The 19,459-nt window shown below is 33.7% G+C and overlaps 1 protein-coding gene across 9 annotated transcripts in view; it reads right to left on the bottom strand.

The window, feature by feature from the left end:
* DMD (dystrophin) overlaps nucleotides 1-19,459 on the bottom strand; it is a 931,439-nt gene that overhangs the window by 147,343 nt on the left and 764,637 nt on the right. For all 9 annotated transcript variants that reach the window (XR_014026476.1, XM_081327957.1, XM_081327955.1 and 6 more), the window contains one exon: nucleotides 18,108-18,254. Coding sequence is in view for 8 of the 9 variants with exons in the window: in XM_081327957.1 (XP_081184083.1) it covers nucleotides 18,108-18,254 (147 nt within the window). In the remaining variant the exon portion in view is untranslated. The remainder of the gene's footprint in view (nucleotides 1-18,107; nucleotides 18,255-19,459) is intronic.

Genomic DNA, 19,459 nt, shown 5'->3' with positions numbered 1-19,459 from the left:
TCTTGTTTTGGCAATGAGCCAATCAGATCACAGTAGGATTCAGTTACTGATGTCATGTATTGAAGCTGAGAGGACATTTGTCAGTGTGTTATGTGATCGCTATCAAGTTGGTTGGTTTTTTTTCCCTTTCATTTAGTGAACATGTAAAATGTAATAAAATTGAAGTAATGGTGCAAAGAGTTAACTGGTTGCCCAGAAAGTGATGTAAAATAGTATTATTAGTGAACAAGGCTACAGTTATAAAGAAATTAGAAGAAAAATTGGAGGAAACTTAACCAAAAGTGGCATTTCTTCTGTACCTTTTCCCCAAAACCTTTCCACAATTTTGGCCACTACTGTAGTCATGTCAGCCACATGGCCATGGAAATGTCTTTAGACAATGATGGCTCCCTTGGCTAGGAAATGGAGATGAGGACCACCCCCTAGAGTCAGACATGATTGTACAGGGGAAACCTTTACCTTTATCTTTTGAACTCATACTGTACTCAGGAATTATACAATATACTATTTAATAATGCACCTGACTAAAACAACATGTCATGCCCTTACACATAGATACTGTAGACTTAAAAGAATACATGAAAGGGTCTTACAGCATGATAGATTACATGAAGGATCGGTTCAGTTCAATTGTACTACATTCAGTAATGCTGCATATACTATCAGACAGTAAGAGAACAGAATCTAATTGTCATTCCTCATTTGTTTGTATGAACTTTGTGGTCATAAGATATAAATTGACTATGAATTTAAATAATGTAGTTCTGGTTAAAACGGCAAGCAGCCTGTACTACTGATTACTTCCTAAAATCCATTAGCAAACATCATAACATCATGTGGCAATAAGTTCAAGAGATGTTACTCTATCAAAACAAAAGAATCTAAATTATAAAGTCTATATATCCTATGGGAAATTTAAGAAGGTATGAAAATATATGATGCTATTCAAATGATATTAGTTGGTTGGTTTGAGACATTTTCTATGCATATCCTTAATCTTTGGCTTCAGACCTTCTTTATTATTATTTCATGGTACAGATCAAAGAAAATTCATGAATTAAGGAATATACATATCAAATCTATCTTGCTTTTCCCTTTTAGATTAACTTTCTCCTTTTCACTGTATAAAATTACTTTCTATTATTTCTATCGGAAAAATATTTTTTCCTATTGTTCATGGAAATAAATATCTTTAAACCATAATTAAACCAAGCTACCCTGCTATTAGGATAATCCTACAGTGTCATGTCCTTTTCTGAATGTAATTCATTAATTCTATAAGAATAAGCATTTGCATGTTCTTATTTCTGTCACTTCACTGATATTTCATTTCCCATCCATCCATTAAGCTTCATTAATACTGGAGTTTTATCCATTAAAGAAAAAATATTATAACTTTGTTTTAAAATACCTCATCTGATTGCATATAAACTATCCTTTTAAGGCATTACCATTTTAAAATCCACTTTAACTATTGACTTGAAGTTGACATAAAGTAGAACAGCTGTCTTGGTGCCTACTGAAGTTGATGGAATAGAGCAAACAAATCATAACAATCTCAGAGTTTCACAGAGACAACAAAATATAATTATCTCTCTAAAAATTCTAAGATACTTAAGGGAAGTGTTTAATTCAAGAAATCTAAATAAATGAGAAATAATGTCTTCTCAGCGCTAGTTGAGAAGGCCTCAATGCTGTCACACTGTATTCTGGGTCATGAGGTAAATAGCAATAGCAACAGCAATGGGATTTAGGCTTAAATACTGCCCCATAGCACTTTACAGCACTCTCCAAATGGTTTACAATGTAGAAACATTATTTGCATATTGCCTGCAACAATCTGGTTCCTCATTTTACCAACCCCAGAAGGATGGAAGGTGTAGGAAATGACCAGGGTGAGCCCGAGGGAGGTGTCAAATGCATCATTAGTCTTGAGTCACTTTGCATCCACAAGAGATCTAAGTCCAGCCCACCTTGAATTCCATTGACTCTTAACTACCACACTTATTTGCTTTGACCATTAGTAGTTCAGATTCTTATAAAGAGCTTAAGCTTGCAATAAACCTTTATATTCAATTGAACTGCCTGGACTTCCTGATTTCACTATGCTTGACAGAAGCCTGAGTCAACCTTGAGTCCCGTCAGAACCAAACTCCAGACTGCATGCAGAGTTTGTCTGCAATACTGGACTTTAACACTGTGCCCACCAGGACTCCAAATCCTTAGGCTTCAATCTTGAGCAAAGCATTTGGTCCCTGAATTCTCAAACATATCACTTATATAAACTTTGGTCAATAAAATAAATGCTCTTCCTCCCATTTCCTTCTTTTTTATATTTGTACTGTCTTACATCTTTGGAGGAACACACTGAATATTTTTTATGTGTGGATAAAGACTAGAGCTGTGCATGCTCTGAAAGTAATTTGGAAAAAGTGCTTTTGATCCACATTAGTATAAGCCAGCACCTATCTGCTATTCATTAGAGAAGGTCATCATTTTTCAAACTCTCAAGTGAGCCTTGGCTGCTATGGCTGCTTTAGTCACATTAATTTTAATTATGGTATATGAGACTCACATTAATTTTAATTATTACATATGAGAGTAAGTCTGGGGATAAGATGTTGGAAGAAGTTCTGCTATCCTGAGTTCCTAAGAAGCTGGAGTTTGCATGTAGAGGATCTATAGTAGTACAATACTCAACAAGGGATGGAACAAAATATATCCTTAACAAGATTATTAATTCTGGAATCTAGGGTGTTGAATACAATTATTTGCATAATTACTTCAACAGGACAACTATCAGCTTCCCTTCTATTTTCATGTAAGAGTATATGAAGTATATATTGTGTGTGTATTTGTATGTTTTTGAATCAATCTTAGGAACTGCCTGGACTAGTCTCTGCAGTTTTCTTGGCAACATTTTTCATAGTTGGTTTGCCATTGCCTCCTTCCTAGGGCTAAGAAGACTGACTGGCCCAAGCTCACCCAGCTGTCTTTATACCTACCTAAGGGAAGAGTAGGTCTCCCAGTCTCTACTGCAGCACCTTACACCAAACTGGCTCTTGAAATATATATACGCCTAATACACAGAATATAAAAATGAAGTGCAACCAAACAATGATATAATAAATAATAATAATAATAGTCCAACCCCCTGCTCAGGCAGGAAACCCTATACCATTTCAGACAAATGGCTGTCCAGTCTTTTCTTAAAAACTTCCAATGTTGGAGCATTCACCGCTTCTGGAGGCAGGTTGTTCCACTGGTTAATTGTTCTAACTGTCAGGAAGTTTCTCCTTAGTTCTAGGTTGCTTCTCTCCTTGATTAGTTTCCAATATTTATTTTATTACATTTATATGCCACCCATCTCACTTTGAGAAGTTACTTTAGAGAGCCAGTTTATTGTAATGGTTAAGTGGTGGTCTAAGAACCAGGAGACTGTGAGTTCTAGTCCTATCTCAGGCATGAAAAATTGGGTGAGTGATTTGGGGTCAGTTACCCTCTCTTACCCCAACCCATCTAACAGGTATGTTATAAGAAAATTGGAAAAGGAGAGATAAAAATCTAATCAATAAAATATTTTTACATTTAATATGTAATATTCATGTAATAAAAGATAAAGAAAAATGCTCATTTACTGTTCATTTATTCACTGCATTTTATGTATACATATGGTATCATTCACAATCTAAAAAGAGCATTATGATTAGCCTATTTATTACTATGTAAAGAGGCATATTCTATCATATTATCTATAAGATAAACAAGCCATTTAAGAAATAGTTCAATGCATTGATCAAAATCTCAAAGAGCAAAGTGTTTGGACTGAAATACTAGAAACTGACTAATAAGAACTTGTAGCTGCCTCTTAATTTGCACACAGAATCCAAGCAAAGAACACAGCTAGTACTAACATCTCATCCTCCCCCACTCCCCTCACGCTCACAGAAAATACTTCCTTTTTACAGCTAAACTTGATTTAACTGTGAATATAAAAGAAATGCAAAGGAAGGTCCCTCTGGCAGCACTGTAACTGGGCATATCTTTCTCTGATTCCTTATTGTCAGCAGTTTTTGAATTTGTACAAAATATTGTCCCAATCCTACTTTGATGAAAAATCCTTTGCACCTTTATACACACTGCGGCCTTATACAAATTATCTCACTTCAAAAAGGAACTCTAATTACTGAGCAGTCCAAAATGACAAGCCACAGGCTGATTTTGCTTTGTTTGAAAAAAACAACAACAGCATTTAAGCAAACCATACAGCAACAGATCTGGGGAACTGCCACGTGAAGGGAGAAAAAGGCAATTTTTACATTTTCCTTGAACTATGAAACAGAAGGGGGGAAAAGTTTTATATATATATATATATATATATATATATATATATATATATATATATATATATATATATGTATATGTATATGTATATGTATATGTATATGTATATGTATATGTATATGTATATGTATATGTATATGTATATGTATATGTATATGTATATGTATATGTATATGTATATGTATATGTATATGTATATGTATATGTGTGTGTGTGTGTGTGTAAATTATTATGTATGTATGTGTATATATATATATATATATATATATATACACACACACACACACACACACACACACACACACACACACACACACACAAACAAGGCTCTATGCATCTCATTATCATACTTGTTTCAGGAGACTGAGTTCTAATTCAGCCTTAACCATAAAAAATCAGCTTGGGCCAGTCACTCTCTCTTAGCCCAATTTACTTCACAAGTTGCCGTTAAAAGGACAATAGGAGGAAGAAGGAATGTTTTTCGCCTTGAATTCTATATATAAAAAGGTCACAATAAAAATGTTTAAAATACTGGTTTAATAGCACTCTAATCATTCTGTTTTATGTAAAAGTAGATTAATGAGATATAAGGAAAGAATTTGATCAAAATAAGCTATTTCAAACTCTTTCCTAATGTCAAATAATTGATGTGTTCCTATGGTATTAAGGTAAACTTTAGAGATATTTGTTTATCTGCTGGCTGAACAATTCACTGTTTAATCATCTCACTTTAATTTACAACCTGCTTTTGACTTTAAGTGCCTATGCTGCACATAGATACTTGTGCTTTTCTGTTCTTTGTCTCACTGGTATGTCCATTTTCCTGTTTTATTTCACATATGCATATATTAGCAGCTTGCACCATTTTTATTTTTCCTTTGTTATCCCTGATTTGAGATTCATCCCAGCTGGCAGCTGCTGCTACAACTCCTTCTTTGCTGCCTGGGCAGAGAATGTTATGCTACTATAATTTCATTTTTCATGATGCATTTTTCTGAAATGAATAAACATTCACAAATGCACAACTCATTAATTCAAGATATATTTTCCCCAGGATAACTGCCTTGACATTATACTGTATTAGTGATACCTTATTTTTATTCATTTTTTTAAAAAAATAATGGTTCCTTAGAAACAATGTTTATGTATGCCAGGCACAAAGCACTAGGTCTGTGAACATTTTAATATTTCAGATTCATATAAGCACATTTCCTTGCTATTTCTGAAAGGATCCAACTGTTTTAAGAATCATATTAACTTCAATCAGTTGATTTTTAATATACTGTAGTGATATGTATGTGTGCATGTATGCATGCATCCATCAGTCTGATCTGAAAACAAAAATTAGGCTGCTTTCATGAACAGCAGAAAAATGCTTTCTTGGATTTTGCAGTCTTACAAACCAATTTAAGCATATATGTATAGAACATTCAGCAAAAATGTGAAATAGCTTACTTTTTCTTCGGTTTAATAGTAATAGCCCTGCACTTACATGGTTATACTTTGGTTGCTATGTGTGTAAGGCTCCAGGGGAATTACCCAGAACTAAAATAGCCTTCTTAATATTTGATTTCCTTTAGCATTATGAGTTTTATTGCACAGTCTGAACACATGGAATTCTTTGATTCCTAAATGGTCAGGGAGAGAATATTTAAATGGAACATCTAAATTCTCTTTAATTTAAAGCACACCATGTGTCTAAAGTTCAGGGCCAATATAATTTTACTACATCTCATTTATATTCACAACTACCAGTTATCAATGACTATTATATTAGTCTGCTGTTACAGAATATAAATAGGTAGAAATCCTAAATAGAGCTATGTGTTTAAATTGCACCATTTCAAAACCCTATGTGATAAGATTTTGATAGAAAAGAGTATTTGTAGCTCAGGGCTGAACCGTGAGGTCCTTGGTGCCAAGCTTGGAGAACACCAAGGACCCCACAGGATAAGGTTTAGACTTCCAATGCAAGGAGCTAATATATGCAGTTTTAAAAGGTGAGCTGGGAACATGTCAGTAATGGATTAATGTAGAATGAACATCATCAGCATTGACAAAATCACTCTCAGTCAATTGCAAAGACAGCTTTACTAGTAACAGCTTACATTTTGTGACAATATCTGCCTATCTCAAGTCTTTGGGAAAAGAACTTGAAAGAACTAGAACTTGAACTTGATAGAACTAGATAAAAATGCCAAATCCAGCCTAAACTTTGGGTTGAATGTGTAACCAGTCATAATAATAATCCAGACTAAACATTTAACTAATTGTGTGAAAACCATAATTTGCATAAAGGAATATTTGTTATTTTGATTAAAACAAGAGCATTTTCAGCTCGCTTATTGGCCTTTATATTGACAAGAACTGTTATTGGCCTCATAATAGATAGGACAGTATAAACAAAATTCTGGAAATGTAGCAGGATTCAATTAATATTCTTTAGAGGTTGAATATTTTAAAATAATTTTTTTCTTTCTTTCTTTCTTTCTTTCTTTCTTTCTTTCTTTATCTATCTATCTATCATCTATCTATCTATCTATCTATCTATCTATCTATCTATCTATCTATCTATCTATCTATCTATCTATCATCTAATATTATGCTTTCCTGATTAAATAGCGGTATCAATATTATTGCTACATGTTTTGGGGATTTGTTAATATAATCAGAACATAATGTAAATAAAGAATGAAACTATCATTTTTTCATAAATATTTTCATGTTTTCCCTAAATGTTACATTTAATTATGAGTTCATTTAATTCAGATGAACCATTCATGCATGAATTTAGAGAATGATCTTATTATATGTCACTAAAGCTATTAACTAAAGGGTCACATTAGAAACATTGTAATACACTTTGTCTTCAGAAAGTTTATAAAAACAGTATCAGTAAGGTACTCCCTATTCTATTGAAATAGAAGAAAACAATAGAATAGGCAGGTCCAGAGATCTCTTCAAGAAAATTGGAGGGATGAAGGGAACATTTCATGCAAAAATGGGCATGATAAAAGGACCAAAATGGCAGGGACCTAACAGAGGCAAAAGAGATTAAGAACACAGAACTATACAAGAAAGAGCTTAATGTCCCTGATAACCACAATGAGGTGGTCATGACCTCGAGCCAAACATCCTAGAATGTGAAATGAAGTGGGCCTTAGGAAAGCTGAGCAACAACAAAGCTAGTGGAGGTGACAGTATTCCAGCTGAGCTATTCAAAATCTTAAAAGACGATGCAGTAAAAGTGCTACACTCAATTTGCCAGCAAATTTGGAAAACTCAACAGTGGCCACAGGATTGGAAAAGATCAGTTTACATTCCAATTCCAAAGAAAGGCAGTGCCAAAGGATGTTCAAACTATCGCACCATTGCACTCATTTCACCTGCTAGTAAAGTTATGCTTAAAATCCTACAAGCTAGACTCCAGCAGTATGTGGATTGAGAACTACCAGAAGTACAGGGAGGATTTTGAAGAGGCAGAGGAACTAGAGATCACATTGCCAACATATGCTGGAACATGGAGAAAGCTAGGGAGTTCCAGAAAAGCATCTACTTCTGACCATGGCATCTGGCCCTTTCAATTCCTGGCAAATAGATGGGGAAGAAATGGAGGTAGTGACAGATTTTATTTTCCTGGGCTCCAAGATCACTGCAGATGGGCACTGCAGCCAAGAAATTAAAAGATGCTTGCTCTTGGAGAGGAAAGCAATGGCAAATCTAGACAGCACACTAAAAAGCAGAGACATCACCCTGCCAACAAAAGTGCGTATAGTCAAGGCTATGGTCTTCCCAGTTGCAATGTATGGCTGTGAAAGTTGGACCATAAGAAAGGCTAAGCACCAAAGAATTAAGGCCTTTGAACTATGGTGCTGGAGAAGACTCCTGTGAGTCCCTTGGACTGCAAGGCGATCAAACCGGTCTATCCTAGAGATCAATCCTGACTGCTCTTTAGAAGGCCAGATCCTGAAGTTGAAACTGAAATACTTTGGCCACCTAATGAGAAGGAAGGACTCACTGGAGAAGAACCTAATGGTGGGAAAGGTTGAGGGCAATAGAAGAAAGGGACGACAGAGAATGAGGTGGCTGGATGGAGTCACTGAAGCAGTAGGCGTGACACTAAATGGACTCCAGAAGATAGTAGAGGACAGGAAGGCCTGGAGGAACATTGTCTATGGGATCACGATGGGTCGGACACGACTTCGCAACTAACAACAACAACAAGGTACTCAAGAAAGACCTGTTCTATAGTCATCAAGATATCATCTTGGTAGAATACTTAATGATAGTGTGAATACTTTTTCAGAATGCATAGCAGAAGTAACATGTTTGCCCTAATGCTATTGGAATTTATGCAATTATTACCTTCAAGCTTCCACAGCTGTGTAAATAGCACATCCATTTAAATGGACAAGTGTTTAACTCAGAGGCCAGTCATTTCATTAGAAGAATAGAATGAAAAAATCCTTTTAATTATGAATTTTGTGCCATTGGTATACAACTGATATCAAGACAGCAAGAACAGGTAAGATGATCTTTTATTGTTATTGTTATTAAAATTGCTTTATTAAAAAGCAAGTATGAAAAATTATGACATTCCTATTAAATATTCAGTTTAATTCCTAAATCAGAGGTATTTAATTAAAACAGGATTCTTTTTTTGCACTTTTTTAAATAAGCAGTTTTTTTTAAAAAAATCATATATTTCTAAAATATTTTCTGTTTTTGCAGCATGTTCAAAATAGATATAATTAAAATTGCAATCATCTTGATGTATTCAGAATATAGTTATCAAAATAATTTCTTTAAACTCTATAATTGAGAGACAATTTTTTAAATAGGGTACATCACAATCTTAGAAAAATATACAATATAAGTTCAGAAATAAAACTGAATTTGATTACACAAGCTTTAATTCTTACTTCTTAAACTGATAAATCACAACGTATTTCACAAAACAGTAAATACAGATTCCAAATACTGCACCTTTCTTGCTGGACCAGTCCAAAGTCAGTGAACACTGAAATGAAAATAATTCTCTTTTACCTGCTATCCAGTTCCACATTTTTGGAGAGGAGCTACACTTTAATAAGTATAATGAAAGTAAATGTTATTCTCTGGACTCTTTCTCTTATCCCTTGAAACCCTTCCTTTCATTTCTTTCTTCGATAATATACCATGCCAATGAAGCATTTTCTATGCTGGTTTGTTGTTTTGAATCTGAATACATAGAATTACAAGTAGTCCTTGACCTATGACTGCAGTTGGGACTGGAATCTTGTAATTAGGAATGATTGCTGATTGACATTCCAAGGTTGCAAGTTATGGACTACCTGTACTCCCAAATTTCCAAAGCATATTTGGCTCAAATGAAATATTTCTTCATTTCTTTCCAGAAAATAGAATCTATTATTTCTCAAAACTGCTGCCTCTATAGAGAAGCTGGCACAAGAGGTAGAAAGGAACAAAACCTCATATAAGTTGCTAACAATACTTAGTTGGAGATGAAGTCAAATATTAAACAATCATGACAGGTTCTGACAACCCTTGGAATTGATAGCAGAGAAAAGAAATGGCTCCTTTATTTATTCTTTGTTACAGAGGTTTTGAATCATTATGAAGACCAATGAAACAATCTATCATGGTTAGTAACAGAGACACAGCAAAAACAATATGGAACCTTAAATCAATGCACCCAAGTTTCCCTTTCCTCTGCCACAGGATAACCTTGTTATATTTTGCACGGCTATCTATAGTCTCTAGACAAAGAATAAAACAAACTGATATAACCAATTTGAACAGCCATATTCTTATAAAAATCCATATATTAGAAACATTTCTTGCAAAAAGGATATAAGAGAGACTTGTGCTCACTGTTAGACCAGAAAAATGCCCAGAGATAAATCACCAGTAAAATGTAGGTAGAAACTGCAGGAAATAAGGTCTGAAAAAACATGAAGTAATTTAGCAAAAAAAAAAAAGTGGAAAATTTGGAAATTTTTTTTGGAAAATCTAGGCTGGTAACATAAGATAAAATATATTTATGCAGCATATGTAAGCATTCAAAATGCTATATTTTAGATCATAAGTTTCTTACTTCCCAATATTCTTTCAGAGGTTTCACAAGTATTATTAAATTTTTATGACTGCCTACCTCAAATTCATAATTCTGGTGGCTAGCACTACTTAAAAATAAGATAAAAATACAACAAAATTACAGGTTTTGATTTAATACTTTAATAAATATTGTTTTGAATGAAATACTGTATCTCTACGGTCTTATTTTATATTATAGTTGCTATATTCTATTATAAAAATGACTTTGTACTTAAAGCAAAACAAATGGTAAATAGGTTTTTTCCCCCCATAAAAAAGCTCAGTGTTTCTCATCCTTGGCATCTTTAAGACTTTGACTCTAAGAATTCTTCAGCCCAGTGGCTAGGAAATTCTGGAAGTTGAAGTTCACACTTCTGAAAGTTGCTAAGGTTTAGAAACACTAGTTTAGTCATTTCATGCTTTGCCTGCTGTTCCCTAATAAAGTCATAACAAGACACTCATGATTTGCTCATCTGCTACCTCTGACCACTTCCAGATGGAAATAAGTACTGAAGCTCAGTTGATGTGTTGTAAATTGTGGATATCACAATTGGTAGCAACAGGTGGAAAAGAAATTTGTTCTCTGATCACTTTCTTAATAGCTTATTATAAAAGCTATACACTGCACTATTTGTAAATTTTCCTTGCAAAAATTACAAGTAGAACTTCTGCTCTCTATGCTGTTCAAAATTTGCTTGGTTGCTGATTGATTTCTTACTTAATTTGACCTGAAGGGAATGACAGTGTAAAATTAGTTATAATTCAGGTAACTTTCACTACCAAAAATCACTCCATCATGGGGGTCAGCACTCTGCTTATCATAAATTATCCCCCGAAGATTTGAAGTAAGGAAATGGCACTGTTGGTACAGTACTGACTTTTTCTTAATCATAATTAACAGCAACAGTAAAAATCCTGGAAGGAGATAGGAAAATAAAAGTTTTGGAAGTTTAAATATGAACTTTACTTATTTCAACATGTTTCTCATAGTATAAATAAAATACATTTCAACAGATAAATCTGCTTTTAAAATTTAGAGGAAAGGGAATCTAATGTACAGGTAGTCCTCAGCTTAGGGCAACAATTGAGCTCAAAATTTCCACTGCTAAGCAAGACAGTTGTTAAGTGAGTTTAGCCCCATTTTATAACCTTTCTTGTCACAGTTGTTAAGTGAATCACTGGAGTGTTAACCTAGCAGCACGGTGGTTAAGTGAATCTGGCTTCTCCATTGACTTTGCTTGTCAGAAGGTGGCAAAAAGTGGCCACATCACCCTGGGAAACTGCAATTGTCATAAATATGAGCCAGTTGTCAAGTGCCCAAATTTGGATCATGTGATTGTGGGGATGCTGCAATGATCCTAAGTCATAAGCCACTTTTTTCAGGGCTGCTATAACTTTGAGGGGTCACTGAACAAATGGTTGTAAGTTGAGGACTGCCTATATAGAAGTCTGTTTTCTAGAACTGAAAAGTTCTCCTTGGTAATAATAGATTTTGTATATTGATAAGTTTACCCAAAAAGTGTTCTATTGATTGTATTCATTGGGGGAAAAGTTATTTCTTCATGTCAATCAACTCCTTAGATTCTTGCCACCAATAAAATCAAGCAAATCAAGTCAATTACAATTTCTCCAATCAATCTATGGTCAGTACCATGTTTTCTAGCATCCCTTCCTTCTCACATTAAAGAATTATGTTATACATGTATACACATGCATAAATCTTATGAGAAAATAAACTGATGTTTTAAGCCTCTGTTGTGGATGACCACAATATAGGACACTATACCTTGATATTTAGGATTATTATATAGTGAGATAACCATCTAGATAAAACAAAAGAAATATAATGGAGAGGGAGATGTTAGCATATTGTGGCCATAGTAACTTGTCCCAGTACATGTTAGCTATAGCATAGACACATATATATTGCTTTGATGATTTTAACCTGCTTTGTTCCATTTTCATAGTTAAGTAGAGATTTTAACCTAGATTGCCTGGTCTGTTATATAAAGCCATTACGTATTTAATGTCATTTATTGAATAAACCACACTATATGCTGAAACATAAACCATGGTTTAGAAATTGTAAGGACTGAATTCACACAAAATGCTAAACCAAATCACATGTTATAATTATCATGTATCATGATACCGAGAGCCCTGTTTATATAGCAGTCTTTCATGAATAGGGGTAAACATATTGTGCAAACATGCACTCAGCAGTTGAGCAGAAGACGATGAGTGTTAATCCTAAACAGCTCTGAGCTTGTTGTAGGTTAACTAGTCTCACCTGATTAGCAATGCTAGCTTAAATCATGTCATAGCAGATCAGAGTGGGGAAAAAATACTGCCAAGTAGAGCAAAGAGATACAAAGAACTACTGATTTCTAGCAATTAACACAGCACAATCTGCAGCACAGAAATCTTGGCAACTGTGAGTGAGGTTATTTCCACTTAAAAAAGACAAATCAAATGATATAGCCTCCTTCCAAGGTCTGGCAGCACAAAACATCTCTAAAACACTTTCTAATTACAGATTCACCTACACCACCTATTCCTCGTTGGCCAATGGAAAAATTAGAAAAACTGGTGTTAAAGGCTGCTCATTTTCTTATGAACATGAGTTTTTCTGCATGCATGGACTTCAGGTTCTCCTTACAAAACTATATCTATGGCACTGCTGGTGATTTGTTGCGAGTGCAATTGGTACAGTTCTTGTGGACTTTGCTTTGTATATGGAAATAATCCAGATTAATTCCCTGCTGAATCTGTTAGTTGCCTCTGTGCCTCTGTTCTTCTATAGTCATTTGCCTTAGGATCTCAAGGGATGCTACTTTTTATTTTATTTTATTTTATTCGTTCCTATTGGAGTATTTTTTAGATTTAAGGATCTCTAAAAACTTTGTTTTCCTCTGCTGCTTGTGGCTGGTAGCCCTTAGGTCTAATGGTTATGGGACACAGTTTTGTGATCAATTCTGCTATCATCTCATGCATATTTTGGATGTGCTTTAAAACATTTTAAACACATTATTCCTCCTAATATTCCAGTCTCTGTTGCTAATGTTTGGGTTTTTTTTAGGTCACATAGATTTTACTATATGTTTATCATATTTATGTCTACTCAGAATTCTTTGTCATTCTTTATTCATCCATTGTATTGATAGTCCATGACTTATGACTGATTGCTTAGCAACCATTTGAAGTTATGAGAGACTTTCCCCATATTATTTATGACCTAGACTTAAATTTCTAACAGACAACCCCTTCCTTACAGTCACATGATCACATTTTAGGTGCTTGGCAACTGGCCCACATTTATGGCTATTTGCAGGGTCCCATCTCATGTGATCCTGATTTACAACATTTTTGTAGGAAAATGGCATTTACTTTCAGTTTCTGATAAAAAAACACCCATAGCAAAAAAATTGGTTTGCTTAACAACTGTGGCATTTGCTTAATAACCACTGAAAAAAGTCATAAAATCAGATGTGGTCACATGATGACCTACTTAATAATAGGAACATTGTGAATGCAATTATAGTTGTAAGTTGAGGACTACCTGTACTAATCGGGATTTTTTAAAAACTCTACACTTCTGTGTTTCTTCCTTCTTGTAAAACTCTGGTAGTTATCAGAGGCCTAAGCAGACTACTCTTCCCAAAATTATTAAATGGATGACCCATTGATGAAGGCTGTGGCAATTCAGTTGGAAAGAGGGAAGAGATGTCTATGTTTTATATTTATTTATACAAATGACATTCTGTGTTATGTGATTATGCAAAAAACCCCATCAATAATACAGCCCTACAGTATCTTAATGAGAAGATATCATCACTACAGTGCTTCAAATCTTGACCAAAAAGGGATACTGCTAATTATGAATTGTTATACTGTATAAGCCTGAATATTATACTACTATAATGTCATATTGTTTTATACTTTTAACATTATAAATCTCTCAGAACCACATTGTATATATAATTATATTATATAATTGTATAATATATAATATATATAATTATTATTTGCTTCTTACAAACAAGTTCATTTCACATTATGGCAACAGTTAGCTGTATGAAATTTCCAGTAGAGAGACAGTAGAGTTCTGTGTGCCAGATATCAAGGATGCCATCTTTAAAATAACATTTTATACTTGACTAGTTTGCCTAATAAAATATATTATATGGACTTATGTTCATATAGAAGTTTCTTTGTAAGTTATTGTTTTTCCTCTAAGAATTAAGGTTGTTGGCTGTTGTGTAGGATTCCTACTGATGAAAGGAATCAAAAAGAATTATGTGCAATGCAGCCAAGAAGTGCTCTATGAATGTTCAGTGACAGGAAGACTATATTAATCACATACATTCAACATTATTTTCTGTCCTACTGAAAGTTGTAAGGGAATAGTGAAAATAACACCAGAATAGGTGGGTTGAATTTTCAAACATATTTTTTTTTCATTGAAAAAGGTTAAATAAAAATATTGGTGCTTCAAGTAAAACAAAACAAAACCAAAAAAACTCACCTAGTCCTATGTTGGGAAATGATTTTTTTCAAAAAATGCATTCAATGGCTGTCTTAAGCTCAGTAAGCCTGAAGGCAGTTTTTAAAAACATACCATTGTGGGAGAGATGAGTACTCTAAGAACTCTTAGGGCCATAAATGGAGTACTGTAGGATGATAGTTGTACCCCTTAGATTTAAGTGAATGAAATAAATTTATTGATTTGCCAAATTTGTTGATTTGTCTGATAAGTCACTTGGCTTGTGCTGATAATAACTTGAATGATTGTAGACATTCAAGTTATTATCAGGTAAAGTAAAGGTAAAGTATTCAAATAATCCATTATCTTTCCTTCATGTAGAGAATACTTTCAATTTGAATTTGCATTTACGGGACAATGAATAAGAATTCCTTACTGGTTTCTTCATAAATACCATGAAGTATTAGCCTTTTCCTTGAGATTTCTTCATTACATCAGCTCAATATTCTCTGATGGCACTAAATCCTCCTGAATTATTATAGTAAAGTTATAAATTTCCATTGCCAAAACTTTGGGAGATTGGTTATATATTGTGACAAGTGTGACAGGTTCTACAGAGTGACGGGTGTATCTTAAAACAAATTTGAAATAAAAGGTAGCCATAAACAAATCTGCAATAAGCAGTCATCAGTAATGCTCTATTTTCCTTAGTTGTTTGGGGTGTCCATAGGAGACAGAGTTATACTAATAATGCTAATAGCATCCTTCCTTGTAAAAGAATATGCTTCCAATGTCAGTACTGAGTGAATAATTGCTTTTTGTACTATTTCTTGCTTGAGGGCTTCAGCGGGGCTTGTACAAGAGAGGCCTATTTCAGATCAGATTCGTTGTTGGATTGTCGCAGCCTGGAAACTGGGGATACCTGGTTCTGTAGCACAAATTGTAAGCAGTGCTCATCTAGCTTTTTAATTACATACCTCTCTTCCAGCCTTGGCAGAACTAGGCCATGGAAGAAGTAATTCATATATTAACAAATTGAGATTAATAATCTCTTGCTATTATGTCACAGAACAGATCAGATTCATACTGTAGAATCTTATGACATAGTATTCCACTGTAATTACTTTAATAATATCAGAGTTAGTGATAATAAATAAAGGAGGTTCTAAAAGCCAGATTAAACTAAATGGAGATATATCAAATGTCTTTAATACATATATCATGAAATAAATTTAACTAGGGGGGAGAGTTTAATAACTATTTATAATTTAGCTACTGAATCAACACTAATTGAAACTGAGCTCAGAGAAAGCCAAAAGAACTCAAAACTATGGTGCCCAGTCCCAAACTCTGTACTTTTCTTTTTAAAAAAAACACCTTTTAATTTAGATGTTAGACTATCACATTACCAAAGAGACTGACACTAGATATAATTCCTGTTATATAATTAAATATAATTACTATTAATAGAATGAGCGAGAAAACAGCATATATTATACCATTCGAGTATACAAAAATACAGTTACAGTAATTCAGGACAATTTTTAAAAAGTCATAAAATAGTGTGTATGATGTACACAAATCAGTAAACCAGTCAGTGTTTATTATAATTTATATCCATAAATCAATTCAGAATGAGGAACAGAAAGATCCACTGATTAATTTACTGAATTATAAGGACAAAGAACTACATAAAGATAAACTTCAATTCATAATCTTTCCTTATAGCAACATAGAATTATAACAAACAAATATTTAATTAGAAACTAGAGATTTAAATCATTTCAACAGCCCAGACACAAATAATTACAACAGAAAAACCTGGGGGAAAAATTCCTCCAAAAGAACTTGGAGAGGAAATCGAAAATATAAGGCATTTTTACTTTCAAGAAATTAGGGAAAAATAGTGCTGTGATGTTAGCTTTTTCTAAAAAAATTTCATTAATAGTTCACATTGCATTAAGCATCTTTCTAAGTTGCTGAGCCTTCTTAGTTTGCAATTTTGGAAAAAAGCCTATTTTTCTAGTCAATCTCTTAAGTGAGTTATTTTCCATATAGAACCAATTTTCTATGCTTTTTTCCTTCCAACTTTCTATGCTTCCTCCAGAATTCTCAACTCACATACAAGCAGGAGTAAAGCTGCAGACAAATTATATTATCCTCAAAGATTTAATTAGCCTTCAGAAAAACAATTACAGAAGTGTACACAGATATCCCACAACTAGAATACTACATAACATTGTCAATGATGTCAAATTTAGTAGTGTAACTAAAGTCTTCAGAGTAATCACTATTTTGCCTAAGAGGGAGATAATGGTCACTGAACTTTCTGGACTCAGAGAACAACAAATAGGCCCTCCCTCCTATTGAAACAATAACTGCCTATTTCTGGTTCTGATTAATTGGCAATAAAAAAGTTATTATATTTCAGTGGAATTATGCAAACCCAAAAATACTATTTTGAATAATAATAATAATAATAATAATAATAATAATAATAATAATAATAATAATAATAATAATAATAATAATAATAATAATTTTATTTGTATACCGCCCTTCTCCCAAAGGACTCAGGGTGGTGAACAGGGCAAACATATAAAAGTACAGGAATACAAAAACTAAAAAAGAATTAAACAAGATGCCCAAGTTAAAACAGTAGATTAAAATACATTTAAAATAGCAATAAAAACCTAAACCCATCCCCCATCAGGCCAGGCCGGCTTGTTTGAACAAATAAGTCTTCAGATCGCGTCGGAAGGAGCGACGGTCGGGCGCCATCCGGAGCTCAACCGGCAAATGAGTCCATAAATCCGGGGCGCCCACAGAGAAGGACCAAGAGGGTAGTAATTTGAACTATGGTGCTAGTCACCAACAATCTACCTTAATCATGAATAATTTTAAGTAATATTTGCCAAAGTAGAGTTTTTTAACCATCATTTGAAAGTATTGTTAACACTGTACTTTAGAAATATATTACATTTTGTGTTCTTAAAAAAATAAAACAATTCATGCATTTGTATAGCATGGATATAACTATTACCCTATTACTCATAAAATAAGTAATCTCAGTTCTGACAGAAAGTGATTAGGATCTATTTGTTTCTTGCTTTGCTTGATGGAAAATAAGAATAGATAAAAATATCCAAACAGTATTGATTGTTCTTAAGGTGTACATTATTACCTGCAGGATTTTCCATCTTCCATTCAGGTCTTCTAGCCTGTTGAGCATGTATGGAGAAAGTGGAATCTCAGATGAGGTAAACTGATGAGCTAAGCCATTAACATTGTTCATGTTCTCTTTAAGAGGAGCAATTTCTCCTTGGTAGACCTGTGTAAAGTAACGTAAATTTAGGATGCAATAGATGAAATTAAAAAAAAACTTTATGCGAAACAAAATAAAATGAGGGGTTTTTGGTGCTTTCTGAGCTTGGCTGTTTTCTTGCAGAAGTTTCATTATCCAAATTAGGTAACATCATCAGTGCAAGAAAACAAAAGCTCAGAGAGCATCAAGGACACCTCATTTCAACCCCAAGTTACTAATATTTTCCTTTATCTGCAACCATAAAACACTATGCTTTCTGTAAATTAGGTTAGAATACAGAGTCAGTTCTGGACACAGAATACAAAAACATTTCTTGTATTCCTCTAGTACTACTACCAGTACTCTAGTTCATAGCTCCACAAGAACCTCTGGATATTAGCTGTATAATAATTGTTGGTGTTGCTTCATTGGGTTAATATATTTTAGTGGAAAGCTGTCAAAAAGGGGCCACTTCTTGGGTTAGAAATGTTAAATTTACTCAGGCTCAAAATTTAAGAGAAAATTTTTATAAAATGTTTTATAGATGGCATCTGGATCCCAAAAAGTTGTCTAACATATATCCTAACTTACAGTCTAAATGCTGGAGATGTGGTAGTTTAGAAGCCACCTATTTTCATATGTGGTGGACTTGCAGAAATATAAAAGCTTTTTGGGTTAAAATTTGGTGGAACATTCAAAAGATTTTTAAGAGAAAGATAAAAGTTCTCTCCCCAATTGTTTTTATTGGGCATTGTTGTAGATTGTGATGTTAAAGAAACCAATTTGATGTTGAATTTGATAACAGCAGCATGGTTACTGGTGGGACAATACTGGAAGAAGGATAGTTTGCCTAAAATAGAAGAATGGGTGTTTAAAGTATCGAATCTTGCAGAAATGTCTAACATTTCTGCTTATTTGAAGGATCATTCACAAGAAAGATATATTTCAGTTTGGAGGAGATGGATAGATTATATTCAGAATAAATATGGGACTAAAAAGTTCCACTTAGCTTATGAGTAGATTTTAGAGGGATATTGTTATTAATTTTAGTGTTAGTACTTTGTATGTATCTATGTTAAAGGGGAGTTAAAGCACATTATGAATTTGGTTAATTTTATATTATGGATAATTTTTAGTTAGAATATGATTATTATATCTATATCCCTGTATTTAGCTCTGGGAAGCGGGGGGGGGGAGAGGGAAGGGGGGTGGTTTGGGGTGGGTGGGTTTTG

The sequence above is a fragment of the Vipera berus genome, assembly GCF_964194415.1.
Source record: "Vipera berus genome assembly, chromosome: 4".
NCBI lineage: Eukaryota > Metazoa > Chordata > Lepidosauria > Squamata > Viperidae > Vipera > Vipera berus.
Note: the sequence above shows the minus strand (reverse complement) of the source record. Positions and strands in the feature narration are given on the sequence as shown.